Below are 14,178 nucleotides of genomic sequence, written 5' to 3'. Positions count from 1 at the left end.
ATTTTTTCAAATTTATAGACTGCAGAATGACATAAAAAATTCTACCAAGACCAAATTTATTCGTTTAGAATTAAGTCAAAAATTAATTCACAAAGTATATGTTTCTTAATTGCGTAAACACTTTATTTATTTCAAATATCGTAACTTATGTTTTGAAATTTGAGATTTCTTATACCATAGATAAAACAATACCAAGAGATGGTTAAAAAGATATAATTTATATCTTTCTTGTATATTGCGCGTAAAATATCAATTAATACGTTTAAGTTATGATAACTAGAATAAAAATGAACCGAATAATTGTATAAAGATTTTAATATTTTTTACATATATAATATATTGACAAACAAGAAATTCAGTTTCTTAGATATTAAAATATTTAGTAATACACAAATGTTTCTGAAAATTACAGAGAAGAAAACTGATTCAACATTTATTCCCTAGTTAGTGTACTAATTCCCTATGTACCTTCCATTTCGTAATTTTAGTTCCAGTTTCAGTTCCGTAATTCTACTACATATGTCTTATCTTGGTCTTCTCAAAGTAAATTTTTGGACCAGTGATAGTAGGTGGTGTTTACATTTGGGAAGTGTATGCTTTTCATAATCTGTAATATATGCAGATTAAATACATAATTATTATCAATTGACAAGATGTAATTGTTAGTTACAGACAGATAAACAAAATTAAGATAAAATGAATTTAATTACTGCATTAAAATTTTATATTACTCGTATGACAGAAGAAAGTGGACCTGGCATGAAAGTTCTTTTGATGGATAAACAAACGGTAAATCCAAGATTTTGTATAATAAATAATATTTAAAAATTACAAACTGAAATATAATTACATGAAACAACTTAAATTATGAACTTTTATATCTTATGTATGCAATTGATAAAATACATTGTATTATTGTTTATAAAAAATGAAAAATGTAAATTGTTAAAGTTACGACAATTGTATTGAATTCTCTTTCTTTTTTTTTATACTTATTGAATCTTATAGTACTTTGATTTCTATTAATATTAATTTTAATTGATATAAATTCCTTCGTGGAATTTTTTCTTTATATAAATAATTCTAGACCTATAAATAAATCTTATGTACATATAAACAAATCTTAAACTTCTATGATAGCATCGAACTATGAACATTTTCATTGACATACTTCTAAGAAATGAAATTTATAGCGATTAGATTATAAGATTTTGATCATTACTTTAAATTTTTATTGAGATAATGTTAGTTAATTATAAAACTGCTGTTATGTTAAATATTGTTATGATTTATCTATTTTACTATTTGAGTAAAACATCATGCATTTTCTCTTTTTTTGTCTATAAATTCTTTGATAATGGTTGAGATCTATATGCGTATATTTGTAGATATGTTGATTTTATATATTTTTATTTATTTTAAATTTGTTGAACATCTGCAGTTTATGAATAATATTGATAAATATATAATAACAGTAATAAGGAGAAATATTCTTTTTAATTTTATATAAAATATAACTCATCATGTATATTAAATCAAGGTGGAATATGTGGCAAACAATATCACAATTAAAAAACATAGCAATAAATAGCTTTTATTAATAACATTGCGGTATTACAACAAATGCTGGAACGATTGCAACTTACCCCTTCTTTAAATGTTAGATTATTCATGACTCTTGTTAGAAAAATTTTATTTATGACATTAATTGTGACATTAACATGCAGAGATAATATAGTTAAGTAAATTGATTATTTTTATTATCTATATGTTATTTGTATCAAATGATAACTTTGCCTGGAGTGGAATTCCCTTAAATGTATATATCAATATAAATATTAGAAGATTCACATATTTCTATATATACTACAATGAATGAATGCTGTAATAAACAACCAACATTCAGCTTAAACAAAATCTAACTTAAAGTGCATAATAAAACAGCATCTTATGAGAAGCAGGAGTAGACTGACCTGGGTCACTATGATTCTCAGTCCACCATATAAAAAATATGTTAAAGACAGAACATTTGATGTAGAATTTAAACTGGATTTTGATCTTTAATATACTTAAATAACATTATTTATTCATATTCTTGTCTATTAAATTTGAAGTATACATTAGCCAAAATATATGCTTGAACTGTGTAATTTTTATTTACAGTGCAGTCTATATCCTGTAATTAGTAAGAGATCTTCAACGTTTATCTAATCATATAGTTTCCTCTGTATTGTAACTTTACTACTGCATGTAAATACGTTAAAATTTAAATTAACAATGGAAGCTCCAATTTTTTAAAGATTAAAATCCTTGTTTGAATATTCATAAATTTGACTTAATTTCCTCAATTTCAATGACTAGCAGATAATTTGGTTTGAGATATTTTCACTTGATAATTGTTTCATGTCTTTATTACAAATATAATATAATAAAATACATTGGTCGCTTAAATAGTCACAATTCGGAACCGAGCTTTACTAAATAGTCGGACAGGCGAGTTTTCCTGAATTAGCCGCTATTATCTGATTTCGACTCCTCCTGCAATAAAGACGCAGAGGATGAGAACAAGATATAGGAAAAGCATGTGAAATATAGCAGAATGTCTACAACAAGTAGAAAATAATTTAAATATCGTGGTATCATTCTAATCCAAAAAATCTTAACAATCTGATTAAAGCAATCTTACAATGATTTATTAGTAATTAAGTAATTGATGATACCCAAGATAACCGAGTTACGTAAAAACAGATACATATATAAATTCAAAGGAAAGTTTATAATTTGTATATTTCCAGACAAGTATCGTGAGTTTACTATATAGTCAGTCGGAAATATTTCTTAAAGAAGTTTATTTATTCGAAAGGATTGACACAAATGTTCGTAACGAAGGATTAAAGCATTTGAAATGTATAGTTTTCATAAGACCAACCAAAGAAAATATCGAATACCTCTGCAACGAATTAAGGTGTCCCAAATATGGCACATACTATATTTGTAAGTAATTACAAAAAATTTTGCATCCTTAAATTCAGTATTCCAGTATTCTAAAATGTATCAGACTAAAATATACCAAACTTATTTATTTAACTTAAAATTATGTACCACAGTATTTATATAGCACTTGTTAAAATTAACATAATGCAAAAATGATTTGTTCTTGATTTATTATAGTACTTTTTGATTTTTAGATAGTAAATTTTTTTAATATCTACTGTTCTATGCATGTATTTCTCGTATTGTTTAACGATAGCGTTTTGTGTTTTGACCTTATTTCTGTACAAAGTGCTAATCTGTATATCATATTACTTTAGATGACCTGTAACTAAATATAGATAGGTGAAAAGAGAGGAGATTACTTGTTATTATTTCCATAATTCCCAATTATTTTGAAATTGTAAAATGCTAATAATAATTATATCAATCAACTATTAGGCTATAATCACTATATTGTTATTTAGATTTCAGTAATATTATCGCAAAGGCTGATATCAAACTTCTAGCTGAAAGTGATGAACAAGAAGTAGTAAGAGAAGTTCATGAATATTACGCAGATTATTTAGCTATCAGTCCGCATTTGTTTTCACTTGGGATTAATACATGCTCGCAAGGTACCGAATTTTTTATAACTAATTAATTAATTGAGAATCGTTACGTGAAAAAATGATTAAGAAATCTATTATAAAGTTTTTGATAATAAATATTACACCAAACTGGTGTAATGTAATGATGAAAGCAAAAAAGAGAGCGAAAAATATAAAAAGATAAAATAAAAATAATTTGTTTTTCTAAGGCTTGCTATGGAATCCAGTACATCTACACAGAACCGTCCTAGGCTTAATTTCAGTCTTATTATCAATTAAAAGATGTCCTTATATACGTTATCAAAATAGTTCTGAGATGGCAAAGAGATTATCAGAAAAAATACGCGAAGTATTAAGTAAAGAATCGAATTCGTTCGAATTTAGACAGGATTCTAGTCCGATTTTATTAATAGTTGATCGAAGAGATGATCCTGTTACACCCTTATTAAATCAGTGGACTTATCAAGCAATGGTTCATGAATTATTAACTATTAACAACAATCGTGTTAATTTATCACATGTGAAGGGTATCTCGAAGGAATTAAAAGAAGTTGTTCTTAGTGCAGAACATGATGAATTTTATGCAAGTGTAAGACTATGCCTATTATCGTTTTATTGATGATTTTATATATGTGTATATAGATACATATAATAGGATTCCTTATATACGTTCAACTAAAGGTACATTTCGCGTTATATGGGATTCCGCTATATGTATAATAATAATTTTCTAATTATTATTAGTATAATTTATATTTAAAACAGAAATATTTTTGAACAGAATTTATATCTTAACTTTGGCGAAATTGGGCAAACAATAAAAGAATTGATGGATGAATTTCAAAAGAAAGCTAAGAAACACCAGAAAGTAGAAAGCATAGCCGATATGAAAAATTTCGTCGAAACTTATCCGTTATTTAAAAAGTTATCTGGTACGGTATCAAAGCATGTGACAGTAGTTGGCGAACTATCTTCTCTTGTGGAAAAACATCATTTACTGCAAGTATCGGAATTAGAACAGGAACTTAGTTGTCAAAATGACCATTCTATGCAGGTGTAGTAAATTTAACAAGTTGTTAATTGTGCTTGCAAATTATTATGCTTTTGTAAGGGTTATTTAACAATAAATAATTATACGTTTTTCTTTACTATCAAAGCTACAAAAAATAAGGGAGCTTATTAATAATCAACAAATACGAGAAATTGATGCTGTGAGATTGGTCATGCTTTATGCGCTTCATTATGAGAAATATGCAAGTAATGATATCAATGGTTTATTGAACTTATTAAAAAACAGAGGTGTTTCGGAAAAATTTTTGAAGGTATATGAAAATGAATAGACTTTTATTCGTGAGTTTGGTATAAGCTTCGAATTTATTACAATTTCAAAATGATATTGCAGCTAGTATACAACATATTAGAATATAGTGGAATTAATGCGAGGCAAAATAACTTATTTGATCGAGAAGCAGTAGCCAAGATTACTAAAAAGTTATTCAAAGGTTTAAGTGGAGTAGATAATATTTATACCCAACATACGCCATTACTGAATGAAACACTTGAGGATTTAATAAAAGGAAAGCTAAGTTTGCAAACATTTCCATATCTTGGAAATACAATGATGTCAAAAAGGTAAATTGTATGTATGTATGTATATTTTATGGAATTCAGAATAGAAAATTAATTAATAAATTTATAATTAGGAATTTGTGTGTATATGTGTGCGCGCACTATTGTGCATATTAGTAACTGTGTATTTGTTATTCTACAGGCCACAAGATATCATCGTTTTTATGATCGGAGGAACAACATATGAAGAAAGTTTAACAGTCCATAATTTAAATAAACAAAATCCTGGGATAAAAATTATTTTAGGTGGCACTACTATCCATAATTCTACAAGTTTCTTAGAGGAGATTCAACAAGCTACTTCAGGCATTTTATCGCGATACAAAAATAATAACAATTGAAACATTATTTGTACATAATTTGGTTTTAAGTATTTATTTATATAATTTGGGATTATTTATAATGGTTACAATCATATTCCACTGATAACAACATTAAGAACAAATTGTAGTATTAAAAAGATAGGAAATTATATTAATGTTAAGTAAAACTTGTGTTTCCAATGAAATAATTTTCCCAATTTCTTCATTTTATTCATCGTAGATAATAGCATCTTGAACAGGTACGTTTGCAATTTCATTCTCCTTTACCGGTACCTTTAACATATATTTCGTATGTTTCTAACGTTAACATGACATAAATGTCAATAATTAAAATTACACATTACAATCTGCTGGACAGAATATCTCTGATTTCTATTGCACTTAGTTGTATAAGTGATGAAAATGAATCAAAATATTTACATGATTAATTAAAATTTGGCCTTATTTTACATACGTGCAACTTCTTCTTATCTTAAACTCAAATCCATGAATATAGAACTTCTGATATTTTATTCCCTTATATGTTTCAGAGGAATTCTTACCAGCTTCCATTTCTAAAATCATTTTTACAATAAAATATACTTATTTTTACTAAATATTGCATGTCTTAAAATAGTAATTTATTATAATCGTTCAAATAAATAGAATGTAATTTATTTAGAGAACTTTAAATATGTATGTATCATCTTACTTATAAACAGGAAAAGTGTAAATATCTTACTTGTATCAAATTTTTAAAATTTATAAGTATAATTAAAATATAGAGTATTATTTGAAAACGTTTTATAAATACATCATAATTTATTTCTTATATATATATATATATAAATGTCTTCTAAGCTGTATTTAATAATTTGTTCGTGGAAGTTTACTGAATCTCAAGAATATTTTAATTAATTTTTAAATTTCAGTAATTAAGAAACGACAACCCCAAATGCAATTTTGTATTTTCGTCTTATTTTGGTTTATAGAAGCTTCTCTTAAGTTACCTATCAAATACTTTTCATAAAAAATGTTTCATACGATATACATGTATCTTTTAATTCTATAGATAGTAAATATTGCTTTTGATAATTAGTTCGCTATTAATTTACGTATTTTTATAACATTCATGCATTATTAATATAAATCGACCAAAATGCACACATAATTACAGCGGCAAAGTAAGTACTTACTTACCTTGAGCCACAAAGATGTATCAATACGAAATATCCATTGGTTAACCGCCTAATAACTACAGGCTGGGTTTTGAAAGAAATGATACGAATTAAACTTAACAATACGAGTATATTCTAACAAAGAATCAAAACTACAATGTAACTTGAAATAATCTAAGTTACAAGAATTATAAAGCCTCGATTTAGCGATGATTCTTGCTCAGTTTTACGTATGAGTGACGCGGGATGTTCTTAGGCACTTACTGAATATCCGAATACGATGATTCGACAGTACGTTTAAAAGGGAATGTAACCCGTAGATTATAATGACTGACACAATACAAAGTACGAAATGATTCAAAATGTACGTGAATCCGATCGCAATGTTCTATATTAATTTTAGGAATTGCATGTAGAATTTCAAAATGCCGCTCCTTTTATATCCTAGAATTCCATAATTTTAATTACGAAATAGACTATGATCTTATACGAACTAATACGATATATGTACTTGCATATTATGCCATGAGCCAACCACATAAATAAGATACGCTAGTCTAAACGTGCGTTTTGGCTCCATGCAGGATGCGTATGTACCACTATATTATTAAAATAAACATAAGTATATTCCATTCTCTCAGCGCATATTCCTCCTAATAATTAATTTCATAGTTTCATAAATGTAAGTCATACTGTATAAACATATATACTATTGGCACATTAGATCTGAAAGTCATGTGAAATTGGTGCAGTAATTATTGTAATTATAGTTAACTTTCTGACTATTATTAGCGCTTATTATATTCGACATCACTGTGTATTATGGTCGGCACTTTCTTATACTTTTGTTTTGAATAAGCTAAATGCTGTAGATATATTACTTATTTTACATATGTATATGCATTTATCTTTATTAATCAATAAGTGGTCCACTACATGAAATTTACAACACTGGCTATAAAAAATTATATTATGTTATTTAAAAAAGTAAGTGTGTCTGACTTTCTAATTGAAAAAGCGCTTTTTAGAATTTGTTATATTCGATTTATTGATTGTGTCGATTCAACGTTAAGTAATTTTTCTTAAGAAAATTTTTCTGTCAGATTATCGGTAATGTTTAGGAAATCATGATCGTCATTATGACGAATACCACATGTATGCCACCCCTATAGCTAACCCTTAGCTATACATAATTAATGTAAGTATTATGATTACGTTTTAGAAGTAAACACTAATCTTTGTTTGAAGAAACGTATACGAAAAAAATAAGCAGCGTAAAATTTCATCATAAATAAAAATTGTTTATAAATTATAATTCATTAACGATCTATGACAATACGAAAACTATATATACTTACTGTATTATGCAAATCATTACCGCTAAAACACAAATATCTACTGAATTTGTAAAGAAATTATTGCTATCTATGTTATTCACTGTATTGCATCAAAAGTATTTACCTCTAATATTCCAGTTGAAAATGCGTAAGTTGCCATCACCAAAGTAGCAAAAAATCCAGCAAAGAACTGATTTCGTCTCTTGTTAGGGAATTCATTTTGCGCATATTTTTTTATACTTTGATCATTTTCTTTGGTCTTATATTCGCAACATTCGTTCGAAAAATATCTTTCCGATATGCGGGATATGTACGACATTAGGTTTGTGCAGGCTTTTAAATGGTTTTGTAATGCTGGATTTGGTAAAGGAGCTTTGAGCAATGGTGCTAAGTAAGAATATACAATAGCATCCAATAGAGTAGGTTCTTCACCCAGAAAATATACTGAATCCCCAAGACTTGTGGATAGCAGTGTCAAACATTTCTGTGCTTCAGAATAAACCTATTACACATATAATACCAGAATTATATATAAGATGAAAAATCCTGTACTTTAAGTAATTAACAAAGACATATACAATTGAGAAAAATATATTAAATTCAATAATTTGTATTTGAGTTAAAAAATTATTTGAATTTATTGGAAATTGATTTTATGCAACAACTTAATATTTATTACTATAAATATTAGGAGTAGTAGAGAATAACTACCACAAATATGCAGATTTATATTAAAATATTAATGTATATGTAAGTATATTAAATTCAGTTATTAAATTTTAATATTATGAGTAAAATGTTAGTATTATCATTTGTGAAATCAGTCTACTTAATTTATCTAACTACCTTATTTTCTATGACGCTTATATTATCTTCTACAGGATACAAAGTTTCAAGCATAGCTCGAGCTTGTCGTTCAAATTTTCCTGGATAGTAAAAATTTAATGGAAAGGGCAGTGTTTTACAATACCATGGTCTTATTAATTCATTCACATTTTTCTCGTCTATCCACCTAAAGGTAATAATATTTCGTTTTTAATTCATACAATTCCATTGAATTTTATTTCACATACTCTTGCCTTGTAATAAGAGAATGTACATACCAAATGAACTGCAATGCTGGGAATAATTTTTCTTTCAACATTGTATTATAAGCCATAATTTTTGCACATTCTTTTCGACTTAAATTCTGTTCTGTATTATAATTCTTTCCTCTAAAATATTCTATTATATCCTTGGTTTCATTAAATGTACCATCATTAGTTTTTAGTATAGGTAAGTTGCCATTAAATGGATTACTAGTTGCATTAATTTTCAAAGGTATATCATTAAATTTGGCATAAACCTAGAAAAATAAGAAATATAGTACCGATCAACATATAGAAATCCATGACTGATAAATGATAATAAGAACAAATTATTAAAAAACTAAAGTAAGTTCAAATTATCTTATTGAACCATTATGGTTTTTGTTATGAGCAGCTGGCGAGAAGTATTTTATGGAATATGATCGTAAATATGTCAACAAGCACGCGGACCAGACGCTCAATACATATTTATAAGCAGTACTCAAATAATGAAAAATTAGGTAACACACATATTGTTTATTAAAATACTGAAATTACCATTCATCCTGTTTACAAGATATAAGAGTAATTAAAATATTCCATAACGTTTTGTGACAATGAGAATATATTATAACCTATACACAAATTACATACCAAAACCTGCAAACATTCCGTGTCAACTGACGGTAAACCCCAATCACCTTTCCAAATAGTTAATTCAAACGTGTCCATTGTCAAAAAATAAAAAAAATTAATCACTTATTTCATAAATTAAAGTACACAATAATCACACGTGCTTCTTTTCACTATACAGTAAACAAAGATTTTTGTCGTTATTAAACCAGATGTAAGATTTAGTGTATTTCTCAGAAAATAATCAATGAATTAATTTGTGAAATCAACAAAAGAAGATTAACTCAAATTTACTTATTTATTTGTACGAATATTTATATATATACACATTATATATATTGTTACATATAAAAGTATATGTTACATATATAGATTAATATAATAATTATTATTAATTATTAATAGTATTTAATAATAATAATAATAATAATTATTAATAATAATAATAATAATAATTATTATTATTATTATTATTATTATTATTATTATATATACATATGTTACTAATTTATGAAATGAAAACTAAATTTTCACTGAAAGACATCTATAGGTATTTCTGTTACAAAGAAATAGCGTAATAATTAGCGATTTGGGTAGTATCTTCGATTTTTTCAAACTTTAATATATTAAAAAGGGCTATTTAAATGAGCAAAATATCACAAAAAGGTATCTTAAACAATTATAAGTATTTATTCTTACTTTAGAACTAAACCTAAACCTAATTCCAATCTAACAAAAATCCTAGAAAATTTCGCTATTTTTATTTTGTGATTCAGTTTGAAATATGTCGATACATTTCATCGATTTTGAAATATGTCATAAAGCTCAATACTTTCAACAACTTTTGTCTGTACATATAACCGACGCTCGACCATAGTTTACAAACTGGGTTGGGTTATTACTAGTATTAAGTCGGTCACCGTGAGGCGGTCAGACAGCATTTCTCTGCTTAGTCCCTTTAAAGAATAACTGAATAAATTCGTTGGATCTCAGTTAGGTAAAGCAGCGGAATGCTGGTCAACCGCCACACAATGGCCGAATTAATACGACTATTCATCCAAACCGGTTTGAGTTATTGAGAAATGGTTTAGCATTATATTTAACTCTAGTAAGCAAAAATGATGAAATTTTTTGGGATTTTTTCTAGATTGAGGATAGGTTAGGTTTAGTTCTAAAGTACAATTAATAGTATTCATAATTGTTGTACGTAACTCTTTTTTATGATATCTTGCTTATTCAAGTAGCTTTCTTTACATATTCAAGTTTAAACAAAATCGCAGGTATTGAACAAATTGCTCACTATTAGATTAGTAAATCAGTTAGTAGTATTAGTCGCTAATCATTTCTAATATTTATTTTTAAATAATAAGAAATGTACATTTGTTGAAATTAGAGCTTGTATTCTTTTTGTTTGCAAGTATTATATATAAATGATATTTAATAATACCTATTAAAAAAGAAGACTGATATTTCTTTAAAGAATAAACCGCACCGGCATGAAAACTTAGATGGCGCTATGTACATACTACAGATGGCGCATATAGTCTTCTTCGATTGCGGTTGCAAATATTACTACGTACATTCTACTGGAACCGATTACTATTCCCATACTTCTTTGGAAGCGAGAAAGTTCACTCGATCTTACGTATAAAATACAAAGTAAGTAGACTTTATCACAAAGCGAAAAATTATAATTGTACGCAATTGTTATTTTAAGGTAGTATTTATATTTAGTTCATTTTGGAATACTTTCAATCGTTATTCAGTTGTTTTTATAAATATTTTAACAATATTTGTAAGCGTAAATTTAATAATTGTTAAATATTACAAATATTTATAGATAAGCATTAAAATAAGAATTATATTTTATTATTCTATTAAACTTAGATTAAAATCGTTTGTATTTGATTTCTTTTTGCGAAGATGCATATATTCTGTTTCTTCCTTCGGAAGGTTCTCGATGGTCCATAATCGCACAAAAAAGATATTGTAGAAAGCCTGAATATCGACGTTACTACTAGAAATCAATTCATTAATTTCACAGATAATATTTAATTGTATTATATGAAATATGTGCTACAATATGTATTTCGAAGGTCGATGATTGTGTGGTACTTGCATAAGTATGGGAAAAATTTTATACTTGCAAAATAAATCTTTAATCTTTTACGTTTAAATCTGGACAGTCAGCATAATTGAAATAAAGTTTTCTTTCGGATATAAATATCTAATATAGACTATTTTACATAATTGTGCTAATTTTTAACATTTTATAAAACATCTTTATAATTATTGTTTTTATATTTTTTGTAATTTGAAATGCTTGACCTTACCGGTCTATTATTTCATCAGTTCTAGAAGATTCATTGCTTTCAGTAATCAATCATGTTATTCATCTGCTATTATTCAGCTAATTTTCAAATACATTAATTAGTAATAATTTTTGATATTTCATTTTCTAAAATCATTTATATATTAATTTCATAAAAAATGCGAAATATTACGAAGTATATTTTTTCTCTTATTTTTTAACAAATTTATACGTAATATTTAGATAACAAAAAAGAGAATTAGGATTTATGTAACAGCGATAAGCCGAAGGTTAAAGATATAACGGAAAAAATTCGTTACTCTTCTTTATAGGTAAGATAAATTCGATTATGATAATGTTATGAAATTTGGAACTTGAAGGTTAAAGATAATTTATATACTATTTGTATGATAATCTGGTTATTTGTATGATAAAAGGTTTAACATACGAATATTTACAATTTTATGAATATTTGTATTCTTCATATATTTCATATAAAGAAATAATTGTTATATATATATAATTTGTTTATAACAAGCTACTATACAGATAAACTTTCTTTTTTTTACAAGCTCAACAAAGTTCTACAATTTGCTTCATCAAGTAATTTCAATCTTATTGGTAAAAATCTTCTTTTTGTTGCAGTAATTCAAAACCCATCATGCCAGTCCCAGCTCTTCAGAAACCTGCTCCTGCTTTCCATGGTACTGCAGTTGTAAAGGGAGAATTTAAAGAAATTTCCCTTTCTGATTACAAAGGGAAATATGTTGTATTGTTCTTCTATCCATTAGATTTGTAAATATATTATTTTATAATTTTTATATTTGGCATTATATGTATAGTTTAACATATCATATACTGATATGTGATCATTTGTTTTACAGTACATTTGTTTGCCCAACTGAAATCATTGCCTTTTCTGATCGTGCCGAAGAATTTGAGAAAATTGGTTGTAAACTCATTGCTGCATCTACTGATTCTCACTTCAGTCACTTGGCATGGGTAAATACACCACGTAAACAGGGTGGTCTTGGTGAAATGAACATTCCCCTTCTTGCTGACAAAAGCACTAAAATTGCACGCGATTATGGCGTGCTTGATGAAGAAAGTGGAGTTCCATTCCGTGGTCTCTTTATCATAGATGACAAGCAAAAGCTACGTCAAGTTACTATTAATGATTTACCAGTTGGCAGGTAAAATTGATATGATAAAATAATGTTTTAATATATAACATATAGTTTTGAATGCTGCTCTACATAACAAATTCATGTATTTGTAGATCTGTTGATGAGACTCTGCGTTTAGTTCAAGCATTCCAGTATACTGATAAACATGGAGAAGTATGTCCTGCTGGCTGGAAACCAGGAAAGAAGACTATGAAGCCTGATGTGGCTGCTTCTAAGGAATATTTCAAAGATACATAAATGCACCAATTAAAAAGATTCCTACATATTATTAAAACTGTCATTTGTGTATAATACTTTATCCGTACTAAAAATCAGTAGATTATTTTGTAATGAATAGGATATTATTTAAATATCAATGCTAATTATATTTTCAATATGAACTATTTTCATTCCCTACAATAAATGTATTTCATATATTGTGTGCTTAAATTATTTATTTAATATTCTCCATTATTTTTGTTTAATGTTTCTATGTGTATAATTGTGTCTTCAAAGTGAAGATTGTTATTTTCAATTATTAAATAGTTTTTGTTAGCAACTTAATTTTGAGAGTATGAATTTGAAATTACTGAATTGATGTTATTACGATAAGATGATAAATGTATGTCTCAATAACTTCTCAGTGTAGCAAATGGAATTCTGTAAATCAGTATCTGCCAAATTCTATAATATATGATGACTAATGACTGTGAAAAGGTTATTGCTAAAGCAGGTTAAGAAATTTAAATAATTCATTCATTTACTATGTTAAAAACTGATCAATACATAATTTGCGAAATATATTCTTGATGGAGCACTGAATAAAAATATTTCACTTTTTCATATCATATTTTTCAGAATATTAAGATGTTTTTGATATAAATGTATTTAGTATTATATCATAGCCTACAAAATGACGAATTCAATAATAATGTTTTGAAATTATCTTTAATCTTAAAATATAGAGAGAATGT

The 14,178-nt window shown here is 26.6% G+C and overlaps 3 protein-coding genes across 22 annotated transcripts; 2 read left to right on the top strand and 1 right to left on the bottom strand.

The window, feature by feature from the left end:
• Nucleotides 1–484: 484 nt before the first annotated feature.
• On the top strand, nucleotides 485–5,700 carry LOC126870681 (vacuolar protein sorting-associated protein 45). Its single transcript, XM_050628611.1, has 8 exons — nucleotides 485–789; nucleotides 2,796–2,994; nucleotides 3,459–3,608; nucleotides 3,791–4,170; nucleotides 4,363–4,635; nucleotides 4,739–4,903; nucleotides 4,984–5,213; nucleotides 5,353–5,700. The coding sequence occupies exons 1-8, from the start codon at nucleotides 697–699 to the stop codon at nucleotides 5,549–5,551; spliced, it is 1,689 nt and encodes a 562-aa protein (XP_050484568.1). The 5' UTR covers nucleotides 485–696; the 3' UTR covers nucleotides 5,552–5,700.
• Nucleotides 2,394–11,242, bottom strand: LOC126870683 (metaxin-1). Of its 20 annotated transcripts, none has more exons than XR_007691402.1 (7): nucleotides 9,749–10,067; nucleotides 9,131–9,372; nucleotides 8,874–9,039; nucleotides 8,152–8,529; nucleotides 8,049–8,070; nucleotides 7,202–7,289; nucleotides 6,801–7,134 (listed from the first exon to the last, which is right to left on the bottom strand). XR_007691402.1 is itself a non-coding variant. In XM_050628613.1 (6 exons), the coding sequence occupies exons 2-6, from the start codon at nucleotides 9,824–9,826 to the stop codon at nucleotides 5,741–5,743; spliced, it is 930 nt and encodes a 309-aa protein (XP_050484570.1). In that variant the 5' UTR covers nucleotides 9,827–9,900; nucleotides 11,175–11,242; the 3' UTR covers nucleotides 5,558–5,740. The 20 variants fall into 20 exon arrangements, 14 of the variants coding, with proteins under 14 accessions (XP_050484575.1, XP_050484570.1, XP_050484584.1 ...); XR_007691401.1 differs by having other exon boundaries at nucleotides 7,206–7,289; XR_007691397.1 differs by lacking the exons at nucleotides 6,801–7,134; nucleotides 7,202–7,289; nucleotides 8,049–8,070 and adding exons at nucleotides 5,558–5,806; nucleotides 5,988–6,087 and having other exon boundaries at nucleotides 9,749–10,069.
• LOC126870685 (peroxiredoxin 1-like) lies at nucleotides 11,238–13,641 on the top strand. The gene is made up of 4 exons (XM_050628628.1): nucleotides 11,238–11,386; nucleotides 12,684–12,833; nucleotides 12,923–13,231; nucleotides 13,318–13,641. Exons 2-4 carry the CDS (start codon nucleotides 12,700–12,702, stop codon nucleotides 13,460–13,462), a joined length of 588 nt encoding a protein of 195 aa, XP_050484585.1. The 5' UTR covers nucleotides 11,238–11,386; nucleotides 12,684–12,699; the 3' UTR covers nucleotides 13,463–13,641.
• Nucleotides 13,642–14,178: the final 537 nt, after the last annotated feature.

The sequence above is a fragment of the Bombus huntii genome, chromosome 10 (assembly GCF_024542735.1).
Source record: "Bombus huntii isolate Logan2020A chromosome 10, iyBomHunt1.1, whole genome shotgun sequence".
Lineage (NCBI taxonomy): Eukaryota > Metazoa > Arthropoda > Insecta > Hymenoptera > Apidae > Bombus > Bombus huntii.
Note: the sequence above shows the minus strand (reverse complement) of the source record. Positions and strands in the feature narration are given on the sequence as shown.